This window comes from Monodelphis domestica, chromosome 1, assembly GCF_027887165.1.
Source record: "Monodelphis domestica isolate mMonDom1 chromosome 1, mMonDom1.pri, whole genome shotgun sequence".
Classification (NCBI taxonomy): domain Eukaryota; kingdom Metazoa; phylum Chordata; class Mammalia; order Didelphimorphia; family Didelphidae; genus Monodelphis; species Monodelphis domestica.
The window spans coordinates 658,408,546-658,434,813 of NC_077227.1; the positions used below are offsets into that span (position 1 = coordinate 658,408,546).

General features: G+C 38.9%; 1 protein-coding gene across 2 annotated transcripts in view; it reads right to left on the minus strand.

Moving 5' to 3' along the window:
- Positions 1 to 25,138, minus strand: part of PPP1R21 (protein phosphatase 1 regulatory subunit 21) — a 122,069-nt gene extending 96,931 nt beyond the window's left edge. Inside the window, exons 1-2 of one of the 2 annotated variants that reach the window (XM_007476847.3) lie at positions 24,890 to 25,138; positions 5,731 to 5,799 (exon numbers count right to left, since the gene is read on the minus strand). In XM_007476847.3, the coding sequence (XP_007476909.1) occupies positions 5,731 to 5,799; positions 24,890 to 24,946 (126 nt within the window). In that variant the 5' untranslated portion in view covers positions 24,947 to 25,138. Of the gene's footprint in view, positions 1 to 5,730; positions 5,800 to 24,414; positions 24,638 to 24,889 lie in introns of those variants that run through there. The other variant, XM_056818723.1, reaches the window with a different exon arrangement.
- Between the last annotated feature and the right edge of the window lie 1,130 nt (positions 25,139 to 26,268).

The window sequence follows — 26,268 nt, forward strand, 5'->3', positions numbered from 1 at the left end:
GGCCCTTCATACTTATTCCTTTCTTACTCTCTCTCTCTTTCTTTGATTACTCATTGTATTGTTAATTAAAATCTCTATAAAACCCAATTGACTTGGGTATTTGAATAATTGGGAATATTTCCCTGGCGACCACCTTATATTTGATTTAAAAACCAAGACACTGTAGTGAAACATATTTCTGTGGTCAAAATTTACTCACCCTCTCTTATATCTATCACAATTTATATCTTCCACCATTTTAACTCACTACAGTTTAAGACCTCAACCATTTTAAATCTCACACTATCTATCTTACCAATTTTCCCATTGTCCTTTGTAGGATCACCATTCATGTCCTCTTTTCATGGCAATATCATCTCTCTATGCTATTTTGGTGGTCTCATTAGCTCCTATGAATTCAATTATCCTCTCTGTACAAAGACTCCCAAATCTACATATTCAACCTCTTTTCTCTTGTGAGCTCCAGGTTCATATTTGCCTACTAAGACAACACTATCTGTATGTGCTGTGAATTTTAAAACTACTCCACCCTACTCAGGCCATACTTTAGAAGATCTGATTTAGCTATTTCCTGATTAGTAACAATGGGGATACTTGGTTTAACAGAATCAAGTCTTGGGAACTATACATTTCTCCACCCTACTTAGTTTAACAAGGTGAGGAATGCCTGAACCATACTCAAAGATTTCATTATCTGAGGAAATGGCCTTCAACAGACATGTACAGAAAAAGCGGACAGACCCTTGGGATATCCTAATTCAAGCTAAGCTATCATTGGTACAGATGAGACACAGGAAAGTGACGTAAAACCGTCTATATAAGGCACGTCACTTGCTCTCTCTCTCTCTCTTTCCCTGAAGAGCTGACTCTGGCTGGCAGCGTGCTAAGAGTTCCGACATCTTGGTGTGATGGCAGCTATTGTCTGGGGTTGGCGGCGAGTTTTCCCTTGAACTGATTCAGGTTCACACATCTTGACTGAGCCCTTTGGAGTTCAGGCTGATTCTTTCCTCCTTACTCTTCTTACTTCTTCTTATCTTCCTAGAGGCTCTGGTCTTCCTCCTGACACCAGCCAGGCAGGAGAAATCCTATACCCTTTTCCTTCTTAATTTTTTTCCACTATATAAATTAAATCACCATAAATTTCCAGCTGACTTGGTTATATTTCTTTTATATTTGGGATATCCATGGAGACCAAATAATTAACATGGTTTAGGTCACAATGCTAAATTATACTTTACAGTGCCACAGGCATCTCAAACTTCTCACTCTTCTGCTCTAAAATCCATCTCCCTTCTTAATCTCCCTATTTCATTTAGTCATCTTGGTTCATAGCTATATTCATCCTTCACTCTTCCCACTCTCCTCATAGACATTTGCCATATCTTGTTAATTCTACCTCAACACTGATCCATTTTTCTCCATTCATACCAGAACAACAATAATTCATAACTTCAACACCCCTAGTCTGTACCATTATACTAAGTTAGTACTTGCTCTCACTGCATCCAGCCCGTCTTCTTTCTAATTCAACCTCTACAAGGCTGCACTACTGATCATCTTAAAAGTGCTGGTGTGATAATCATTCTCCAGCCCAAGAAAGTTCTGTAGCTGCCTATTGCCTCTATAATAAAATACAAAATGGTATTTAAAGCACTTTACACTCTAGCACCAATCTATATGTCTGGCATTAATAATACATGTTATTCCTTCTTAAGCACTCATACTCAAACTGACTTTCTTCTATTCCTTGTACATGACATTCCATCTGTCTTTACACAAGCTGGCCCCCAAACCTAGCAATCACTCCCTCTTCACCTTGGCCTCTTGGAAAATCAGCTGAAATGTCACCTCCTTCAAGAAAGCTTTCCCAATTCCTCCAGCAGTTAGTGCCCTCCTTGCCCTCATCCTCCCACCTAAGTCATTTTGTATTCTGTCTTTAACTTTGAACATACTGTATCACATAATCTCCTTGAGTGCAGAACCTATTTCCATCTCTGCAAATACAGCATCTAGCACAGTGTCTGACATAGTGAGTACTTAATAGTCAGTTTGCTAACTGACTGATTGAAAGTAGTAAAAAGTGAGTATCAATAAAAAGGTACTGGACAAGTACAGAGTGAATGTGAACAAGCTACAACACATACAAAATAAACTAGAGAAGAATTGCAAGTAAAAAATGTCAGACATGTCTAACAAAGAAGACTGCCTAGTTACAAGGTTAATAACAAAGAATAATGAAAGGACAAAGCATGTGCCACACTAGTTTACTAGCACTGTCAAGAGAGAAAAAATAAAAAGAGAGAAAGAGAATGAGGAGGAACAGCTGGGTGGTTCAGCAGATTGAGATCCAGGCCCACAGAAAGGAAGTCCTCAGTTCAAATCTGGCCTCAGACACTTGCTAGCTATGTGACCCTCGGCAAGTCACTTACCCCATAAATGAACAGGCAGTTCTCGGAAGAAATTTTAATTATCCAGTCATATGAAAAAATGCTCCAAATCACTATTAATTAGATAAATTCAAATTCAAACAACTCTGAGGGACCACCTTATACCTATCAGGCTAGCTAATATGATAAAGAAGGAAAATGATCAATATTGGAGGGGATATGGGGAAATTGGGACACTAATACACTGTTAGAGCTAGGAAGCTCCATTCTGGGGGAGAGGGGCAATATGGAATCACATTCAACGGGTCATAAAACTATGCATATCCTTCAACCCAGCAATACCACTACTGGGTCTATGTCCCAAAAAGATCAGAGATAAAGGAAAAGGACCTACCAATATCCAAATATTTTTAGCATCTCTTTTTGTAGTGACAAAGAATTGGAAACTGAGGAGTTAGTTGTCCATCACTTGGAGAATGAATTAATAAGTTGTAATATATGGTTGTAATGGAATACTATTGAGCCATAAGGAACGATGAACAGGATAAGTTCAGAAAAACCTGGGAAAATTTATGAATTAATGCAAAATACAGTGAACAGAACCAGGGGAACAATGTATAAAGTAACAAAAATTATACAATGATCAACTGTAAAGGACTAAACCATTATCAGCAAATCCTATCTCCAAGATAGCCACAAGGGACCCAGGATGAAAATGCTATCCATGGTCAAAGAAGAAACTGTTGGAGTCTGCATGCCTCCTTCCACTTTATTTCCCTAATGAGTTTTTTTATTATATGTATGACATGTTTTCTGTCGTAACTAAAATAGCTATTTTTTCAAGTGGCACATGAATTAGTCATTTTAGTAATTGCAATAACAACAGCTAATATTCTCTATAGAGTCCACCAAGTGCTAAACACTGCACTAAGAAATTTACAATTATCTTACTTGATTCTCCCAACTCCAGGAGATAAGTAATATTATTATCCCCATTTTTGAGTTGAGAAAACTCAAAAAAACTTAAGTAACTTGACAAAGATGACAGTAAGCATCTGAGGCTGGATCTGAGCTCAAATCTTCCTGACTCCGAGCCATAAGCCAAAAGGTTGTCTGCTACCTCAATTAAGTGACTAAAGTGATTAAGTGGCTATAGCCCAGTTACTCCAACTAATCATTAACTTTCTGAAGACATCTACTTGGCTAATAAATAGTTAGTAACTTCTGTTTAAGATTCAAACACAAAAAAACCAGGAGAGATATTAAATACCAGAACAAGTTGCCAAGAAAAATTACAAAATTTCTTTCTTTAGAAGTTTCCACATTTGTTTAGAACACATGATGGCAATGATGGCTTTTCGGTTGGTTTAGGCTGAATGATAGATATATTGATTAGTGCCTCTTCAAAAAGAAAGCCCTTCTAATCTGTCCAGGACAGCTTAAAGAGGTCAAGAGAGGCCTCCCAACCCTGAGGACAGAGATGGGCCAACACTGGACAATGGGAGGCAGCAGCATCACTCTCAGATACAGGACTCTCCTAGGTCAACCAAGATCTGGATCTTTACAGTAAACTAGAGTGAGGGAGGCACAACTTAGAACCTGGCGCACTGAGAGAGAAAGTCATGAGAAAGTCTGGAGCATTCCTTAACAAGTAATTGGGCAGGAAAGAAGACTTTGTCCTGTAGTGGAGAGATGGAGTAAATGGCCTGGATAATTATCAAACAGAATCCAGATGTAACTAATTCCTAGTCTCTAAAGAAATGATGGGAGGCAGCTGGATGTCTCAGTAGAGAGCCTGGCCTAGAGATGGGAGGTCCTTCGTTCAGATCTGGCCTCAGACACTTCTTAGCTATGTGACTCTGGGCAAGTCACTTAACCCCTATTGCCTAGCTCTTCTGCCTTAGAACCAATACACAAGATTGATTCTAAGATGGAAGATAAAGATCTAAAAAAAAAAAATAGTTGGTTACATATGAGCATTATTACAATAATGACCAATATGGAAGTGTGGAAAAAAAAGAAATGATGGGATAGCTAACTTGGCACTCTGGATAGAACACCAGGCATAGTCAGGAAGACCTGAGTTCAAATCTGGCCTCAGACCCTTCCTAGCTGTGTTTCTGGGCAAGTCAATTTTTAACCCCATCTGCAACCCCAATTACCTAGCTTTTGCCATTCTTCTGTCTTAGAATTGATAGTAAGATAGAAGGCAAGGGTTTTAACAATTAGCATTTACATAAGGCATACTATGTACCAGTCCACATGCTAATCTCTTTTTAAGAATGTTCTAATTTCACCTTCACAACAGCCCTGGGAGGGAGGTGCTGTTAATATATATTATATGAGTTACATGATAAGCCTAGCTAAGTGTCTGAGTCATAATTAGAATTAAAATTTTCCTGACTCAAGAACCAGCACTTTACCTTCTGTGCCACTTAACTGCCCCTGGAAATAGTATGTATCAATATTTTAGAGTCAAGAGGTCTGAGAGCAACTTTCCATTTGGACATATACCGGTCAGTTTGAACAAGTCATTTAACTTCTATCTCAATTTCTCAATCTGTAAAGAGGACAACCATAGCCTGGGTTTGCTTTGGAGAAAGCGCTCTGTAAATCTAAAAGCATCTATAATGATTCATTAAATGACAAAGTGTCTTGTCATGAAGTGTGATGCTAGCAAAACTGTTAATAAAGGGATCCCTATATTGTACAAACTGAAGGTAAGAAAAGAGGCTAGTGATTTGCTATCTAGGTAATAAGTCTTGAATAGTTTGATGATAAATTTATGAAATTACTTTTGAATAAGAATTTCTTCCCCTCTAAATATATCTATAAGAGTAAATGTTTTGGACAATTAGGTGGCATACTGGATAGAGAGCCAAGCCTAGAGTCAGGAGGACCTGGATTCAAATCTAGTCTTACAGACACTTCCTAGCTATGTGATCTTACCTACAGTCAGGAGGACCTGGATTCAAATCTAGTCTTACAGATACTTTCTAGCTATGTGATCTTGGGCAAGTCACTTAATCTGTTACCTAGCCCTTGCCCTTTTGTCTTAAGAGCCTTTACTAAGACAAAATATAAGAGTAAAAAAAAAAGTAAATGTTGTTAGATACAGGAGAAGGACATTAGATAAGTATAACTTTTTAATAACAAAATTCTTTGTCAAAATCAAAATGTAACACTCAAAATCAACCTGCAAACAGAAAATTACAGCAGAAAAAGTACCTTGCTGATGTTTCTTTAAGTGGCAGTGGCAGCACTGGGACGCTGTAGCCTTTACTCTACAGGCTACTCTAAATACAATCAAACTCTGTCTAACTTCAAACATGAGACACAATACCTTTAAAGCAGCAGAATTTGCTTGTTCATCCACAACACCTTTTTTTAGGACCTGGTTCTGAGCTCGAAGCTGAAAATATAAAAAATATCAATTAATTCTAAATGCACATACAAATGAAAATAATTTAAAATTTGTTTCAATGTTTCTGTTTCTAGCCATGTGACCCTGTAAGTCACTTCACTCCAACTGCATAGCCCTTACTGTTCTTCTGCCTTAGAATAAATATCGAGTCTAAGACAGAAGAAGACAGAAGGGTTTTAAAAAAATGTTTCTGGGGTGGTAGCTAGGTAGCTCAGTGTATTGAGAGCTGGGTCTAGAAATGGAAAGTCCTGGATTCAAATCTGTCCCCAGACACTTTTAGCTGTGTTGACCCTGAGCAAGTCACTTAACCCCCATTTCTTAGCCCTTACTATTCTTCTGTTTTAAAAAAAAAAGGAAAGAAAGGAAAAAATGTTTCAGAAAAGAACAAAATATTGTATCTTCCAAATACAATATATAAGTATCTACATATACAATGAAAAAAATACAATGCATCTACTAGATCCTTTATATTTCTGATAAAACAATTTCCATATCCTTCACAGTTCTTAAGTTTACCAACACTTCAATTGTAATGTATGATGTTTCAATTGCACAATGAATGAATTACATTATTGTAATAAACAATTTAGAAAAGATGCCTACTATGTCTATAAGTACAAACTGAAAAACATTTATGATGGACCTATTATTTCTATGTTAATATGCCTGCCTGGAGATCATAGAATCATAGATGTATAGCTGGAAGGGGTCTTAGAGATAGGTACAAAAGATGTATCTTCAAGGAGTCTTATAGTGTAGCTAAAAGGAAATCTACTGATAACAACAAATATGCTAAAAAAAAAAAGGCATAGACAACGGGTGCTCTGGGTGTTAAGAAGAGGAAGAAACCAAAACCAATATGGATTGATTGGAGTAGTTGAGGAAAAATAAAGAGAAAAAGTAGGAATTGAACTGGTATTCAGAGGAATGGTAAAATACAGATGAGAGTCAATAGAAGGGCATTTGATCATTTGATCACAATGAGAGAACATGAAATAAGACTGTTTTATTCGGTTTGGCTGAGGCACAGAAATTGAGAACTTCAAACCAAAGAAATGAGTGCTAGAATTCTAGGAAATCAAAGCAGATTCTTTTTGGAGGAAGTAAAAACTTAAAGAATATGAACATTCCTAAAGCTCCATAGATCAAATTTGTCATCTGGAAAACAAAGAATAGAACATGTCAAAACACATGTATAAAAATTGGAAGCAAGGATAAGGAATAAAAAAAAACATTAAGTTGGGATGGTCTAATAATAATTGCTGCCAGTATTTACATAGCATTGTAAATTTTACAAAATGTTTCTTTGTTCCCAAAAAGAACCAAAGAATTTTTAAAAATTGAACAGTGAAGTTGAAACCCCACAGAAACATAGGTTAAGATAAAGTGATGGAATAAAAGAAATTAAGCAGGGTCTTCAAAGAACAGACTAAAAAAATATGGTGACTTCTGTCAAAAATGACAATGTATATTTGGATGATGACATTCAAGTTCATTTTCTTTTAATGATTGTATCTATATATGACAACTGACTAAAGTATTAAGAGATTGAAAGAAGAGAAAGAAAGAAAACTCTCCAGTAGTAATCTGACTGAAAATCTCAACTAAATTGAAGTATAACTAGGTCTAAATTTCACAGCCACAAAGAAAGGGTTGAAATTTAAGACAAGGATACTACTCTTCTGGTTGCCCCAAATTCAATCAACCAACCAGTATTTGCTGAATATTTATTTTGCATAGAATATTTCTAAGTACTTTAAGGGAGATTATAGAAAAAAAGTGAAAGAGACCCTGCCTACAAGAAGTCTGTAATTTGGATAAGTGTGAATGGATGGATATATATACATACCTGAAAAGAAGCATGGGGAAGTAAGCCCAAGAGAGCAGACTAGCTCCCAGAAATTAAAGTTTGAAGACATGCAGAAAAATTTTTTATTCCAATGGATAGTAAAAGAAAGTTAAAGTGATTGATGGGGATGCATAGGAAAATCAACTGCCATTATAGATTTTTAAAAGACATGTATAAAAAATGGAGGCAAGGATAGGTAACAAAATAATGAATACATTAAGTGTGGCATGGTCTAATAATAATAGCAACCAATATTTATGTAACATTTAAGATTTACAAAAAGCTTTACAAATATTATCTCATTTGATGCTCATAACAACCCTGGAAAAATAGATTCTATTATTATGCCCATTTTATACATGAAGGAATTGAGTCAGACAGAGAGGTTCACATAACTAGGAAGTATCTGAAGCTGACCTGGTGAGAGATTTCTATCTACTTGTATACTCACCTGCCAGAAAAGCTAATGTTTAGCATGAACTAAGGCTGGCAATGAATGCTAAAGATAAGAGAAAGTTTATTTTAGGTATATAAGGAAAAATAAGAATAAAAGGAAATAAAGCACTCCTGATCAAAAAAGATGAGATGATGAAAATGTTTGCTTTCTGTGACAAGATGAATGATGACTGTACTAGAAGGAATATAATAAGGAGATCTAATAGGGACTTGTAATCTAAGATTAAATAAGAAGATAGTAAGTGGATGATTGGCTGCCCTGGATAACTCAAACGAAGGACATCCCAGCAGACTTTTAAAAAAATCTGATAGATTGGATTCTTGAGTCACCATCAATGAATTTTATAAATAGTGACACAGGTCATAGTGCCCAATTTGAACAGGACAGTGCAAAATTGAGGGAACCAAGCTTGACTTTGTCATATTTTAGAAAGAACCCCAACAAGCTGGACAACCATAAGAGGACAACTAGGATGGTGATAGGCCTTGGGACTATACCATGTATACAAGAATTAGCTAAAGAAAATGAAGATGTTTAATCTGAAGAAAAAAAGGCTTCTGAGGGACATGATAGCTATCTTCAAGGAACTGGAGGAAAGATTTGCTGTTGGAGAAGAGAAGTGAAATAGGTTCAATGAATAGAGGTTGAAGAGGAGATTCAGACCCAATGTAAGGAAAGCTTCCTAACAACAAATTATGTAAATGTGGAATGGGCTACTTTAGGAGGTAGTAGCTACCTTCCATCCACTCAATGGAAGTCTCCAAGAGGAAGCTAAGTAACAAAAGGTTTGACAGGAATGCTTTAGAAGAAATTCTTGTTCCCACACAGTTTGAATTAGAAGTCTTACAAGGTTCTTTCAGAGAATCCTAAGATTCTTTGAAATATCAGGAGCCAACAAACTACAGATCATGAATCATATTCAGTCCACCACCTGTTTCTGTATGGCCTCTAAGCTAAGATTAAAAGAATTCTTTGTTCATGGGCTATATACAAAAATGGAGCAAAACAAATCTGGTCCAAAAGCTATAGTTTCCCAACTCCTGCACTAGATTATATTGCTACTGACAATACAGAGCATCAGTCAAATTCTCAATTTCTGTCTTTTGAGAGAGAATTCTCTCAATTGAGTTATTTTTAATAACAAATTCTTCCAAATAATATTTTCATTTTTTAAACATCTCTATTGTTTGGTGAAGAGTAAATGATATAGGTAATGAATCCTGTCAATTTCTGTTAAGTGTTAACTACTTTTTCCAAGTAAATCTGGCAAGTCTTTAAAACATGATTCTAACAACCTTTACAGCTCTTCATCTTATACTTAGCATTTAAAACCCTTCCCAATATAGCCCCTTTCTACCTTTCAGGACTACTTATACTTACTTCCCTGTAGGAATTCTACATCTAGCTTCCCTACCTACTTGTCATTCCCCTAACACATCATCCCAACTGGATGCATTTGTGCTGCACCTGTCCCTCATGCCTAGAATGCTCTTGGGCCACACCCTCAATTCTTGTGTCTATGGTTTCTTTCAAAATTCATGTCAAATCTCATATTCTATAGGACTTTCTGAGTCCCATCCTCCACCACCCTCCCCTCGATGTTACTACCTTCCCACTGAGACTATCTTCCATTTACAATGTATAAAATCTTGAATGTGCAGTTATTCATGTCTCCCCCAGTAAAATGTGAACTCTGTGAAAGGTCTATTTTTGCCTTTCTTTGTAACCATGGCATTTAGCAGAACACCTGCCATGTAGTAAGCACTTAACAAATGTTTTGTTTACTGAAGGTTTAACTGAAGAAAAGTTAGCCCATCTCTATTAGCTGTGCACCAAGAATATCAGCAACTCGGGGGCAGCTGGGTAGCTCAGTGGATTGAGAGCTAGGCCTAGAGACAGGAGGTCCTAGGTTCAAATCTGTCCTCAAACACTTCCCAGCTGTGTGACCCTAGGCAAGTCACTTGGCCCCCATTGCCTAGCCCTTACCACTTTTCTGCCTTGGAGCTATTGACTTCAAGATGGAAGGTAAAGGTTTAAAAAAAAAGAATATCAGCAACTCAAAAAAAAATTCTGCAATATTCTTATGGCTTTATACCAGCTTCTTTCTGAAAAATTGATTAATTTTACCACTACTGTTTTCTTACAACCTTATCCAAATGAGATAAAATACATAATTCTAAAGAGAAAACAAGGCTATTTCTAAACTGAAGCTGCCTCCTCAGAACTGTAAACCTTAAAATTTCTCAGACTTGTGAATGTTAAAAATTTCCCCATTGGGGAATCTTCATTTGAAACAATTCCCTACCAGATAGTGAGAACTCTACTTGAATGTGAAAACTCCTTGCTATGGGAGGACCTCTATTCCACCCTTACTTAAGAATGCTTTAGGGCAGAAAACTCCTTGCTAAACAATGAAAGTACTTGAAAACCATAGGAGTTCTTTGAGCCAAGTTTTTTGGAATTGATACAATGGGATGCTAGGTGCCTATAAAGGTGGGGCAACTTGTAAACTTACTTAGACCTAGAAGGTGAAAACTTATTCAGAGGTTTTCAAGTACTTTCATTGTTTAGCAAGCAATTTGTTAAGAATTGTTGTTCAGTGGCAAAAGACTACTTTAGAACTAGCTGTCCTAATTGGGACTCTATGGACCTTGATGAACTAAGGAGAGTAGCAACCTATGTTCATAAAGGTCCTGTAAAAAGACCTGAGGAAGACGATACATCAATGGAAGATTTAAAGAAAGAAATTGAAATGTTAAAGAGACAATTGAAAAATAAGGGAGAGACTATAGCCCCTTTGTGGGAATTCACAAATAAATCAATAACTTGCCCCTTCTGTGAGAAGAAGGGCCACAAAATGATGGAATATAGAACCTTTCTTAAGATGATTGGAAGGAATACCCAGTTTAATAATAGCTTTAGAAATAACTATAGAAATGATGATAATGGTCATAGAAACCAGAACAACTATAATGATGATAATGGTCATAGAAACCAGAATTTTAGAAATTCTAGAAATTATGATGATGATTATGGAAATAACTATAATGAACATAGAAATAAGAACTTTAGAAACCAGAATTATAGAAATAGGAACTGGGAAAATAATGACAATGCTCCAAATGAAGAAAATGATAATACCCAACAACAAAATATAAGAAATGGAGCTCGTCCAAAAAATAGTCGAGGTGCCCTTCAGGGGGGTGCCCAAGGAATATCCCAAACACAATGATGGCGTCTGGGGGGGGGGGGCTGGGGCACAGGAATCAGAGGATACAACCTTTGATTTTCCGGACCCTGATGTCCTACTACCCATTGTCCCTATCCACTGCCCTCCCCATACTAATGAACCCCATGTTACCTTAAAGGTGGGTAACACTTATTATGATTGTCTATTAGACACTGGAGCTACCAGGTCTGTATTGAAGAATGTACCAGATTTAAATTGTTATTCCTTTGATTCACAAAGTGTAGTGGGGGTATCAGGAATACCCCAAAGAGTTGAAAAACTTGCCCCTAGAATGGTGTCTGTAGGACCCCTAGAGGTACAACATTCCTTTCTTTTAATGCCTGACTCCCCTTTAAATTTGCTGGGGAGAGACCTTCTATGCAAACTCAGAGCCACAATAACTTGTTCACCAGATGGTTCTTTATCATTGGAAGTACCAGAGGAATCTTTAAATTTACTCCCTGTACTTCTCTCGGAAAACCAGGAGGCAAAAGAGCCTTCCACTTTTGAAATACCTAAGGATATACCGGAGTCTCTTTGGGCCACATCTTCTTCCGATGTAGGCTTACTTAAATCTGCTGTTCCTGTGCAGATAAAAACTAAATCTAGCCCACCTCCTTCCATCCCTCAGTATCCCCTCTCAAAGGAGGCAATTGAGGGTATTACACTAGTTATTAACTCATTAATAGAACAGGGAATAATAATCCCTTGCAAATCTAAATACAACACGCCCACCCTGCCAGTTAAAAAACCAAAAAGAGGGCCCGATGGCAAGCACCTCTATAGATTCGTACAGGATCTGAGGGCAGTGAATAATCATGTTATAAAGAGACACTCTGTAGTTTCTAACATACATACTATTATTTCCTCTATTCCTAGCATAGCTACATACTTTACAGTAGTAGACTTGTGTTCAGCTTTCTTTTCCATACCTATACATGAGAACTCCAGGCATATTTTTGCTTTTACCTGGAAGGGCTCACAATATTCATGGAGTCGGCTGCCACAGGGTTATGTGGAAAGTCCGAGTTTATTTGAGCAAATTTTGAGCCAAGACACAGACAATATAACATTTAAAAATAGTAAATTAATCAAATATGTAGATGATCTACTCTTGACTTCAACAGACGCAAAAACATGTCAAGAAGATAGCAAACACCTTCTTTTGGAATTGTACAAAAGAGGTCATAAAATCTCAAAGGATAAAGTTCAGTGGTGTCTCCCTAAAGTAGAATATTTGGGATTCATCCTGTCTGTGGGTGCTCGTTATATTTCTCCAAAACGAATTGAGAATATTCAAAATTTAAGCACTCGTACTACTAAGAAACAGTTGAGAGCAATTTTAGGAGCAACAGGGTTTTGTAGACAATGGATTCCTTGCTATGGGGAAATTACTAAACCCCTTATAGCATTAACAAAGGATTCGGTTCCTGAACCCCTCAAATTAGAGCCTAAACACTTGTTAGCTCTATCAGATCTAAAAAAGGCTATCATGTCTGCCCCTGCTCTAGGCATCCCAGATTACAACAAGCCATTTACTTTGTGCATTAGCAAAGAGGAGTAGCTTCTGGCGTGTTAACTCAGACTTTGGGACCTTCTCAGCGCCCAATTGCTTATTATTCTGCTCAACTAGACCCAGTAGCAGTAGGAGCACCACCATGTCTTAGAGGAGTAGCTGCTACAGCCTTACTAGTGACAAAAACTGTTGATTTAGTATTGGGATGTCCATTAACAATAATGTGCCCACATGAGGTAGAAGCATTGTTGATAAAACATAGAACACAGGCATTCTCGGATCAGAGAATTACAAGATATGAAATAACCTTATTAAATAGTGAAAACATTACTTTAAAACGTTGTACCACTCTTAACCCTGCCACCTTGCTTCCAGATTTACCTACTTCAGGAGAACCATTACACAATTGTGAAACATTAGTGTCCATGGCAGAAAAGCCTCGAGATAATCTCTTAGACACTCCCTTAGACAATGCAGATCTGATTTTATTTACCGATGGTTCCTCTTTTATGAGGGATGGCATACATTACACTGGAACTGCCGTAGTCTCAGAATTTGCCACTGAATGGTCAGCTTCACTACCTTCTAACATTAGCGCTCAAGGAGCAGAACTCATAGCTCTGAAGCAAGCTTGTATAATTGCCAAGGATAAAAAGGCAACAATTTATACGGATTCTAGATATGCTTTTGGCATTTGTCACTCAGTCGGAATGTTATGGCTCCAGAGAGGATTCTTAACCTCAGCTGGAAAATCTATAGCTAATGCAGAAATTATTAATGAAGTTCTTTCTGCTCTCCAGCTTCCTGAAGCCCTAGCTGTAGTTCATTGTTCTGCCCATACAGGTGGCACTGACCCTGTCTCTAGAGGAAATGATCGAGCAGATGCCGCTGCAAAGCTAGTAGCCATAGAAGGACCTGGATTAATTTTAACATTAACAACTACTAATGATTTAAATTTACCACTTTCCTATAATGAAAAGGAAGTGGAAAAATGGAAACAAAAATTCAAAGCAAAACAGATTAATGGAGTGTGGGTGTCATCTGAAAGAAAACCCCTGCTCCCTAGAAGTTTCTATAACAAAATTTGCCAATCTATTCATAAAAATGGTCATTTTGGCACCCAGGGCATCGTGGACTCTGTTAAGAGAGTATGGATAGCCCCTGGTATAACTACCAGAGCCTCTAAAGTGTGTTCAGCCTGCTCTACCTGCCAGGCATATAACCAACATGCATTTTGTGGAAAAGCCTTTGGTGGACGTCCTCTGGCTGACACACCTTTTGAACATCTACAGATCGATTTCATAACGATGCCAATGGCTGGATGTTATAAATTTTGTCTAGTAATTGTAGATCAACTAACCAGATGGCCGGAAGCATTTCCTGCGACCCGAGCCATGGCGGATTTTGTTGCAAAGATACTTTTAAAGGAAATTATTCCTCGTTTTGGCCTGCCAGCACGTATTGATTCCGATAGGGGGAGTCACTTTACTGATTCTGTTCTAAATCAGATATATTCTTGCTTGGGAATAACTCCCAAATTTCATGTTCCATATCATCCCCAGAGCTCAGTCCAAGTAGAGAGGATGAACAAAGAACTTAAAACTATGATTGGCAAATTATGCACTGAGACCCATTTAAAATGGCCTGAAATTCTCCCTCTGGCCCTATTTTATCTTAGAAGCAGGCCTAGAGGAGACTTACATATTTCACCATTTGAGATGCTTTTTGGACATCCGCCTATACAGGCTAATAAGCCTTTCTCCCCAGCATATACCTGAGATATTACTATTGCTTCCTATATACAGGAGTTATAGCACAAACTACGTGAACTTCATGAATCCAGAGCTGCAGTACAAGCTGGACCACTAGACTTTTCTCTGCATGACCTAAATCCAGGAGATAAAGTTTATATTAAGAATTTCAAGCGTACTGGAGCAATTCAGCCTTCGTGGGAAGGACCATTCCAAATATTGTTAACTAATCCAACATCAATAAAGATTGGAGAAAAGGACTCTTGGATTCACTGCTCACATGTGAAAAAAGCATCTTCTGCTGAGACTGACTGACTGAAACCTATTGCATGCATTGGAGATAATAATCCTTAGACAAGTGGATGCTGTTTTTTTTCTTTTCGAGAACACATTGAATTACTGATTTTTTCCTTATTTTTATTATTTCTTTTCTTTATTTTGATTAGAATATTTGATTTTTTCTCATGTTTGTACTGAAGGTACACATAATTAATATTAATATTTTTTTCCTGCAGTAATAGAAGTTAATATATATTCTTGCTATAATATCAATATATACCTAAAAGCTTTAAACTATGGGAACCTGCCATTTATTGATAAAATATTATAGGACTGTGATTAATGTTTGAATATGATTCCAGAAAAAGGGATAAAAAACAAGGAGCACAGACTTAACCTGAATAGTGCCAAAAAGAGCACACATGAAATACTAATGTGAGACTCGAGGTTGCAACGCTTGACATATGTTAAGTCGTAGGACTTCCTTGTATCTACACTCTTTACAAAGTACTCATACAAGTACAAAGTTTGACTATCATGCTGGCTCCCTATATCCCTGAGAATGACAAAAAAATCAGACAAGAGAATGACGCCTCCCTATCAAAATAGAATTCTAATTCTTTTCTTCTTATATTATGGCAACTTCCTGTAGTCTTGGCTGCAAATGGCTAAATGACATATTACTGCATTCTGTCCTGCAGACTTGTGGGATAGAAATTGCTTTATATTGGACCTATACAAGGGCCTATTTTGAATTTTTCCTTGTTTTTATTTTTCTCTTCTTTTGATAATTGACTCATACACCCCCATAACTCAACATTGCATTCTGAGTTGAACTGAATGTTTTTTAACACCTACTTCAGGGGGGATTGTATTTTAATTTAAAATCTAAGAATTTTCGATTTTTGAATTTTTTTGTTTGAGATTGTATTTTTATAAAAATCCAAGAATTTTGATTTTTTGTTTAAGATTTTACTTTTATAAAAATTCAAGAATTTTGATTTTGTTCGAGAAAAGATCTTCAAAAAGGAAGCTTGAAACTTTTATATTCAGAGAATGAACTGTTGCAGAAAGATGCCGGAAAACCTACACTTCATCAAGAAGATCAAGAATGAACTTTGAATATGATTGATTGAACTGAACTTTGATTGAACATTTATTGTAAATGTACACATTTATGCCAAAAGGAACTGCCCCTAATTTGGCTTTCTGTCAATGCGCCTAGCAAAACATTGGTTTTGTTTTGTTTTCTTTTCTATTTCCTCCCTCACTATTCTAATTTCTCTTAGAAAATTGAATATTGTGAATATCTATAGTTAGAAGTGCATTTAGAATTACAAATTGATTATGTTAAATGATCAATGGGGAGACTAGTTTCCCAATTATCATCAGGGGGGATTGTAAACCTTAAAATTTCTCAGACTTGTGAATGTTAAAAATTTCCCCATTGGGGAATCTTCAATTGAAACAATTCCCTACCAGATAGTAAGAACTCTACTTGAATCTGAAAACTGCTTGCTATGGGAGGATCTCTACCCCATCCCTACTTGGGATTGCTTTAGGGGAGAAAACTCCTTGCTATGGGAGGACCTCTATTCCACCCATACTTAAGAATGCTTTAGGGCAGAAAACTCCTTGCTAAACAATGAAAGTACTTGAAAACCATAATTATAAAGGAAAGGAGTTCTTTGAGCCATGCCTACTTTTGGAATTGATACAATGGGATGCTAGGTGCCTATAAAGATTGGGCACCTTGTAAACTACTTAGACCTAAAAGGTGAAAACTTACTCAGAGGTTTTCTCTTAATGAAATTAGTCGACACAGCAGCATTTTTTTTCTGACTTACTAAAGAGATTAATCTACTCAGCTGTGAATTCAGAATGGGCTGTCTTTTGGAAAACATCTACAGTGACTGGTAGATGGAAGAACTTAGGGGAGGTGACATAGGAGATTTTGCCCTTAAAAATAAGAGCTCAGAGAAGAGCTGAGGTCATTGTGAAACATTCAGATTGAGGAAGGACTGATTCTGAAACATTCAGATGGAGGAGGGAGCTGGTGAAAGCAGCTGAGATGATGCTGGCCTGGTGTAACTAGAATCCTTGCTTAGGCAGACCTTGTGGTGAGTGTTAAAAGACTGACTGACTGATCTCTCTCTCTTAAGACTTGGGTCTAGGCCATGTTGGCTTAAAGTCCTTCATACTTATTTCCTTTCTCTCTCTTTCTCTCTTTTCTTTAATTCCACATTTGTATTAATTAAAATCTCTATAAAACCCAGTTGACTTGGGTATTTGAATAATTGGGAATATTTCCCTGGCGACCACCTTATATTTGATTTAAAAACCAAGACACTGTAGTGAAACATATTTTCTGCGGTCAAATTTACTCACCCTCTCTTATATCTATCACAATTTATATCTTCCACCATTTTAACTCACTACAGTTTAAGACCTCAACCATTTTAAATCTCACAGAACCCAATCCTAGAAATCTCCCTGTACTGATTTTTTGTTAATTTCAGAACACTTCATCCCTGATCAGACCTGGATGGGAGCAGTAATAAGAACATTACTGAACTATACTGATCTATTCACAAACTCTCAGTCCCACTTTCATCAAAACTCCACAAAAACCCTTCCTCAGAAGAGACCTCAGAGATCAAATCATCTGTCTATGAATGTAAAAAGTGTCCTATTTATGTGAAAAATAGGACATTGAGTTTTTGCTTAGATATTTCCAATGAGAGAGAATACTGAGGCAGCCTCTTCCATTTCCAGTATTAATTATGAAAAAAGATTTCCCTTCTAGAGAACCTCAATTTCCTTCTTTGTAATTTCTATTTCTCCTAGTTTTGCCTTTCAAGGCCAGGGTAAAACAAGCTCTTCAATATAATAGTCCTGCAGATACCTGAAGACAATTTTCATATATCACAAATTTCCTCTCTTGGGTAAACATTATAGTTCCTTCAACCCATCCTCATACAACATTTGTGACAGTATGGCTTGTCAGAGAATTTATTCCTAAACAGTGAGTTTTTCATTATGTCCTCCTATGACAACCAAAGCTAGGCTCTCACTCATTTAATAGGCTATTGGTAAATGAAACACTTCCCCCTTCAGAAATATAAAAAGATAATGCATCATCCATTTGTTACTTTAGTAAATCCTCATTTCTGATGTTTGAAGGTACCAGAGGACATCATTGATGAAATATAGGGCATATACCTAACTATCAACTCAGGAAAAAGTACCTGCTGACATTTGTAAAAAATTCGGATATTCTTTCTCCCCATGGTCTGGGGAAACTCGCACCTTGTCTTCCAGTCTTAGCCACTGGTGAAGATATTCTATCCTGAACGTGTCATTTCAGGGGATAAGATTGTCAACTGGTTAAGACAAAATCAATTAAAATAATTTCAATAACCTGAACCACACCTGAACTACATCTTTATCTGGAATAAAGTTCCCTGGTATTCTCATTCTCTAGTACTTGATTTGAAGGAATCTTATTACAAAAGACTCTTAAAGAGCTATGATTAAAATATTTAAGGTAGTGATTAAGAGGAACATCAGAGTAATTAACTCATTTGGGGCCTCAAACAGATTATAGATCAACATCATTTTAAGATGTCAGGAACCCTAGAGGTTACAGACCACTCCATGTAATGGAATGGAAAATGCAATGGAATAGGATCAGGAAACCTGGGGTTGGACCCCAGCTCTACTAAATATTACCTGTGAAGCCTTGGGCAAATCATTTAACCTCGTGGGGCCTCAGTTTCCTCGTCTGTAAAATGAAAAAGAGTATGATGTAGGGTAAAGAGCACTGCATCTTCAATCAGAAGACCTGGGTTGGAATCTCCTGGCTCTGCTTCTTACTATCTGTTTGACCTTTCTGGATCTCAGTAGCCTCATCTGTATGAATAAAATGGACTAGAAAAACTTTAAAATCCCTTCTGAAAAACAGAATCCTATCTTATCTCTGCCATTAATGAACTATGTGTATCACTACAGACCTCAACTCCTTCAGCTGTAAAATTATGGAATGGACCAAATGATGTCTTACATTTTTGTTTTGGGCTTTTTTTTCCAACTGAAATTTCATTATTTTAAGCCTTTAAGTATCTGGAAAGAAAAAATATATGTAAGATCATAACTTTAACCCTATCTTCTCAAAATATCAATTATTCTGTAATCATAAATTTAAAACCTTCCTAAAGGCAAGCTCAGGCAAATTTAACAACAACACTGTAAAGACAGAATCCCTGGAAAAATACTTGGAGTTCATTTTCCCTAATGTTTTTCCCTGCTCTAAAAGGAGTTTTGAAAAGAGGCATCTTATTCTAAGTGCAAACATACTATTCCACATATGTCCATTCAGCCCTTGCCTAGGGACAACACAAATATTTGTATATACTATACATCTGAAAACTTTTTGGAAATAAATCACTGCAGTAGGAATGGAAGAAATCAATGGATTAGACACAAAATCAAGTGTGAAGATATACTTTTTTTTTCTTGGCTCCAATATAGACTGAGGGATCCCCCTGTTTTAGCTTCAGACCAAAAAAACTCTTCTAAAAATATATTCTTGAAATTTATCAATAATCTCTTTCCTAAATAGCCAAGTGAATGGCATTTTCCTTAGTCTTAATTATCTCTGATGTCTCTAGAGCTTTGACCACCTCTTTTTCTATACTCTCTCTTTCCCTTGCCTCCTAAGACACAGTATTATACAGGGTTTCCTTTTGCTTCTCTGACCATTCTTTGTGTCTTCTTGGCTAGCTTGGTACTGCTCATCCTTACACTAGGGGATAAGTCTTTGGTCCCATGGCTACAACTATTATCTCTACAAAGACAACTCCCCAATCTTTATCTTCAGTCACAACTTTTTATCCCCAGACACATATCCAACTGCATATTGGACATTTTCACTTATCTCTCCCCCTCACATCAAATGACTTAGATAATCTCAGAAACAGCAATGCCTCTCACTACCAGTCCTACTTCTAGCTGAGCCTTCAATACCATCACATTTCAACTATCTCAAACACTACCACTGACATAATGCCACCAAAGAACAGGTAAAGTCAAAAGCCAGAGGAACATCAGTGCTCCTGAAAATATTAACTCTGCTTCTAATTTGGTCCCTGCAGTCATAATCCAGGAAAGGAACATTGGTGGATAAAGGCCTTGCCATTTCTGCCAACACCAATACCAACTTACAGCGAACTACCCAACGAACTACCGCCAACAAGCAGGTTAAATCCCAGAGTCAGGAACACAGAAACACTTTTCCTGCACATTGGCCCTGCTTCCAGGTTAGTCCCTATGACCCCAGGCCAAAAAAGCAATTACTTCTTCAAGTGCTATAGCCCCATCCTTCTCAGAAGCCACACCTACTAAAAAATCTGGAAAATAAAGTTCTTGCCACTATCAAATGGTTCAATATCTGAAACCAGTATGGTTTTATTAACGAAATGACATTAAATAAAATGCATTGCCATCTGCTTTGCCCTTGCACCTAAGGACATAAACCCTTCCATGAGGTAAAACTGAAATTCCCAAATCTATACTGTCTCCCTCATTAGAATGTGAGCTCTTTCAAAGCAGATCATCTTGCTTTTTTGTTTGTATCCCCAGCACTTAGCTGGATACAGTGCTTTGCACAGAATAAATGCCTAATAAATGCTATTTTCTTTCCTTCGTTCATTTTATATGGTAGGGACATTCAATGTCTCAAACCCAACATTTTCCCTTCGAAAAGCAATTTCTCTATTCTTCTGAAAACTCCAGCAGCTAGTGCCTGCTTAACAAAATGCCTGATACAGCAGAAATACCATACAGTACATGCTTAAACATTACCCTTCCCTCTCATATGAATAAACTTGTATTTATTTTATAGATACTTAAATGTAAATGGGTTATCTCCCCCAAAGGAATCCTAGAGGGTAAGGACTATTTAATTTTTGTCTTTTTATCCTCAAGTGCCTAGCATATGGGAGGTCCTTAATAAATGCTTGTTAATCAATCTCCTTATTTTTGTCAGTAGCACTATCAAACCTCAGTGTTATTTCTGAATTCTCCCTCACATACAAAATCCAATTAAAAGGGCAGCTACTGGGGGGCAGCTGGGTAGCTCAGTGGATTGAGAGCCAGGCCTAGAGACAGAAGGTGCTGGGTTTAGATCTAACCTCTGACATTTCCTACCTGTGTAAACCTGGGCAAATCACTTGATCCCAATTGCCAAACCCTTACCACTCTTCTGCCTTGAAACTGATAATTAGTATTGATTCTAAGACAGAGGGCAGAAGGTTTTTTAAAAATCCAATTAAACACACACACTTGTCCTCCTTCCTCCTGCAATATACCTTTTTTCCTAAATTCCCATTAGGGTACTGTAAATGGGAAAACCTTAATACTTCACTCCAAGATTATCACAATAGCCTTCTCATTGTTCTTCCTCCTTTGTCTTTCCTCCATCTAATAAATATATTTATATTATACGTAACCTATATTATACATAACCACCAGATTAATCTTTCTCAAACACAACTTTCATTTGGTCATTCCTATTCTAAAACCTTCTATTACTCTCTACAATCCAGAGGATAAAATCCAGACTCCATAGACTTAAATAGCCTTCTGATAATCCTACATACAGCTAATAAGAGTAAACTTTGCAAGGTTTTGATCATATCGCTACCCTATTTAAAACTTCAATGCCTTACAGAATAAACAGACAGGGACAGAGTGCCAGGCCCTGCCCCTCTCCCACCCCAAGACCAAGTACCTGCCCCTCCCCCACACCAAGTGGTGGGCATGCCCCACCCCCTCCTTACCCCACACAGGAGAGGGAGATAGCACTCCCATGGGACTGCTGGGTGGAGTGGGGAGTGAAGTGAGGAATGTCCTCAGCAAGTGTAGAGAGGAGGGGAGGGGCCTAAGCAGTCTCTCCTCCAGCTCTGCCTCTGAGCTGCCCACCTTACCTGCTCCCATTGGGCTGCTGGGCAGAGAGAGGTAGGGATGTGAAAAAGTGTTCTTGGGAGTGGTGGAGAGGGGAAGGGGAGTAGCTCCACCAAATCCCTCTGCCTTTCTAGTAACAAACTGGGGGTTGGGGGAGGGCTGTGGGGGTTTGAGTGCCCACAGAGAACACTCTGCATGTCATCTTTGGCACCCATACCATAGGTGTGCCATCACTAGACTAGGCAATTGAGATCAAGTGCTTTGCCCACAGTCTACACAGCTAGGAAGTACCTGGGGTCATATTTGAATCCAGGCTTTCCAGTATGCAGACCTGATTCTCTATCCACTGAGCTGCCTAGCTACCCCTCAACTTACTATGTTCCAGGCACTGGGGATAAAAATCAAGACATAAACATAGTCCCAATCACCAAAGGAGCTCACATTCTAAGGGAGGAGACAATATACAAATAACTATGTACATACAAGATATGTGCAGTGCAAATGAAAGGTAGTTTCAGAGAGAAAGCACTAACAGTGAGGAGAGAGGAGATCTAGAAAAGGTCTCCTGCATTAGTTGAGATTTAAGCTGAGTCTTGAAGCAAGCCAGGAAAGCCAAGAGACAAAGGTGAGGAAAGGAAGTATTCCAGGCATGAAGGACAGTCAGTGAAAAGGCTGTGAGTTGGGAGACAGTCATGTGGTGTGAGGAGCAGCAAAAAGAACAATGTATCTGGATCACAAATTTCATGGACAGAAGTATATAAACACCAGAAAGATAGGATTCCCAATTTGGGAATCCTCCCTCATCTAGTTAGGATCATCCAATCATCTCATTCTGATCTCTTTACTCAGGATGTCCCATTTTCCTCATGCAACCAACATGAAATGCCATCTCCTTCTCCTCTAATAACAAATCCTTGCCAACTTTTAAATTCAAATACAAGATCCCAGGATACCATCCTCAAATTAATAACCTGCAATCTTCTTCCTCCTCCTCTATATTCCTAAAGCATTACCTTCTGGGTTGGCATTAATCATATCCTGCCCTGTAGCTTAACTTTTTAATGTTTTGTTTCCTTGGTGAGACTGAAGTTCCCCAAGGAACATGTCAGATTTCTCTTGTATCTATAGAGTAATCCACACTTTATTATGGTTAGTTGAGTATTGGTATTTTGTGGGGTTGTTTTTAAAGATTCCAGTCTTTAAACTTTGTTCTACATCTTTTCCAATTCTTTTTTCCTAAGACTTCTAAGGGGATTTTGAGGACTCTTTTGAAGAACAAGTCCATCAACCAGCAAGTCAGTCTCATTACTCTTTTGGCACCTTGGGAAGTAGTGTAGTCACTGTTATTTTTAAGTAACAGAAATGTTATTATCTAGTTTTCTAACGCTCCAGGTGGTACAATAAGAAGCCTGGTATAAAGACCCCAGTTCAAATCCAACCTGACTTAAATACTTTATGACCCTAGATTAACATTTAACCTTACACTTAACCTGTCAGGTACCTCAACTATAGAATGGAGTTAATAATAGCATCTATTTCCCCAGGGCTGTTTTGAAGACTAAATGAGATATTTATTTGTAAAGCACCTGGCTATATAGAAGGCTTTTCCCAATCCCTTCTGACCTGGTTCTTTAACTTTGGCCACAAAAAATTTTTAGATTTTTCAAAAATTCAAAGCACTGAGATTTGTTGCATTTACAATATAGAGTTGAGCTGAATGGGCTCTTAAAGAAAGAGCATCTATTCCAACTCCTTTGCTTTTCTGAATCTGAAGTTCAGAAGTCTTGTAATTTGCCCAGGATCACTTAGGTAGCTAAAAATACAGGACTGGAATCCAGATATTTTTACAGGTGAAAATCCACTTCTGTAACCATGCTCTGGAGGCAGTCCCCAAAAATGCTTATGGTAGCATAACTTTGTATAAAATGTATAGCTCCTCAAATTAACTATTTTGAAGGAGACAAAATACACTTGGGGTAGAGCCTGAAATCATATAATTATAAAATCATAAAATTATAAAAAAATTATAAAATCAAGAGCTGGAAAGGATCTTTCGGGTCACTTCAACCACTAGATATGCTTGTTTAAAAAATGGGTCACTTCGCTTCATTGTTTTTATAGTCATTTGCTAAATGAAGTAACCACAAGATAAAGAATTCTTTGTCTGTTTCACAGGACCCTAAAAAAGGAAATAAGTGCTTTGTTGCCTCATTCCCCGCACAAATGCAAAGATTCTTGAGTCCCAGGGAAGGAAGCCACGGTTTAAGTTACCTCATTACATACTCTTCAAGATCATTACACTCTCCTTCTGAACTAAAACTGATAAAAAGAGCTCCAGATATAAAAGGGAACAACCCCTTCATCCCGCCGTTAAAACAATTAGCAGAGTAGTGAGCATGACAAATTGGACAGTCTCCACTTAATTTCATTCAACAAGTGTATGAGCATCTCTAGATAAACTCAGTCCAGCTACTCGATTTAGAGCTGGATACATGAGAAGATAAGGCCCGGAACTTCAAAGGACTGCTTGCTTACAAAATCTTCTCAGACCAGACCCACCAGGACTCGGAATGTATCCAGTACTTCCACGCCCAGGAAATCAAAAAGGTTTCACGAGAGGAGGAGGGAATGACCACGAACATCGGGATGTCAGTGAAGTCGCCACTTCATCCCTTTAGAAAGAGGTGAGGTGGTCCTCCCCATCGTTGGTCCAGGGAAACTGAGGCAAAGGGCAGGGAATGGCAAACCACCTGTCCTACCTAAGTCCTCAGGGACAGAGCTGGGGGCTTACAGGCAAGGAGGCGCCAAATTCTGCCTGCCTCCCTCCCTCCATCCCCGAGAAGCTCTGGACCCCGCCCAGCCCCCCTCCCCTTTCCCCGGGCTGCAGGTGCACAGGGCGTCGCAGGGATGGGGGCCGCTCCGGGAGCATCCGCCCGGCGGCCTCTTTCCCCAGGAAGCCGCCCTCGCGCTGCCATGGCAACGGGAGGCGGCGGGACCGGGGTCCTCCCGGGGGGAAAGAGGGAGGGCTGGCTACCTTCGAGTACTCCTGAGCCAGCTTCTGGTACTTCCCCTGCAGGTCCGCCGCGGCCATCGCGCCCCCCGCGCCGTCCAGGCCGGGCTGCCCGGCCCCAGTCCCGTCCCCTCCACCCCCAAGCCCCTGAGGCTCTCGCCAGCTCGGCTCCGCCAGCGCCCTCACTGGGCACCGGGTTCCCGGCAGGTACTGGCCGCCTCAGACGTCGCCGCCGCTGCGGAACCTGCACTTCCGGGTTCGCCCGAAGAGAGAAAGGCGGGGAAAGAGCCAGAGAGGGGTGGGAGGTGGAAAGAGGGCGGGCGGACGTCGTGGGGCCGCCGCGGAGTCCCGCCCCTCCACGCTGAGGGACGCCGGCGCGCAGCCTCGCCACCGCAGCCTCCACGAGGCTCCGCCTTTGGAGCTCCTGGGGGCGCCATCTTGACGCCCGACCCAAGATGGTGTCAAAGGCGAAAGAGGGTGGAGGGGTTGCTGCTAGAACAGGAAGAAGCGGATGGGGTGGGAGGAAGGGAAGAAGGGGTACCGGAAGAAAGAGTGAGTGAGACACTGGGTGAACTCATCCATCCGCTCCTTGGTTTCCATGGTAACAGCCTGGCAACCAGAGGGAAGCCTCTCTAGAGAAAGAAACCGACATCCCGAGATACCTCCCTGTCATAGGGCATGGCTCTGGCCATATGTCCTTTTAGTCTTCACCACTAGAAAAACGGCCCACTCTCCGTCATGGTCTTTGTACATTTAGGGTCCCTATATAGGTTTGTTATGGGGTTTGGATGTGTACCCCTGGGGTTTGGGAAGGATACCTTTTGTAAGAATGCAAGACTCCAAAACTTAGCTTAAAACAAAAAGAGAAATTTATTAATTTAGAAAGTAATGTTGAGAATGGCCAGGAGGATAGCAAGGTGGGGAGCAGTTCCTGGGAGAACAGCATGAATGGAAAGGCTGTTCCTCCATGAGGACAGCAAGGATGGAAAAGCTGTCCCCCAGAAGACATCAGTTCTGGGGATTTTATACTCTTTACAAAGGATGCTATGTCATGGTGTGGACGTGACCTATAGTGTTAGTCCCTCGGGCATTTGGTGGGGTGAAGTGGTCATCTGACTGGGGTCTTCCTGGAGGCAAAAAGACTCTTCTCTTTGTCCATCTTAAATCTAGAGGACAAAAGAGGATAAACATCTCAGGGGGGGGGGGGGGGCATTGGGTGTTTCTAGCTCCCTGATAATAGTTCACCTGGGTTTCTGGGGGTACAGTGCCCATATCAAAATGACAAATAAGTCATTATATGTCAGAGGTGGGACTTGAACCCGGGTTCTTCCTAATTGAGGAAGCAACTCTTTACCAGCTTCCTATGTAAAATGGCAGCCAAAAGTGAGGCATAGTAAAATCCC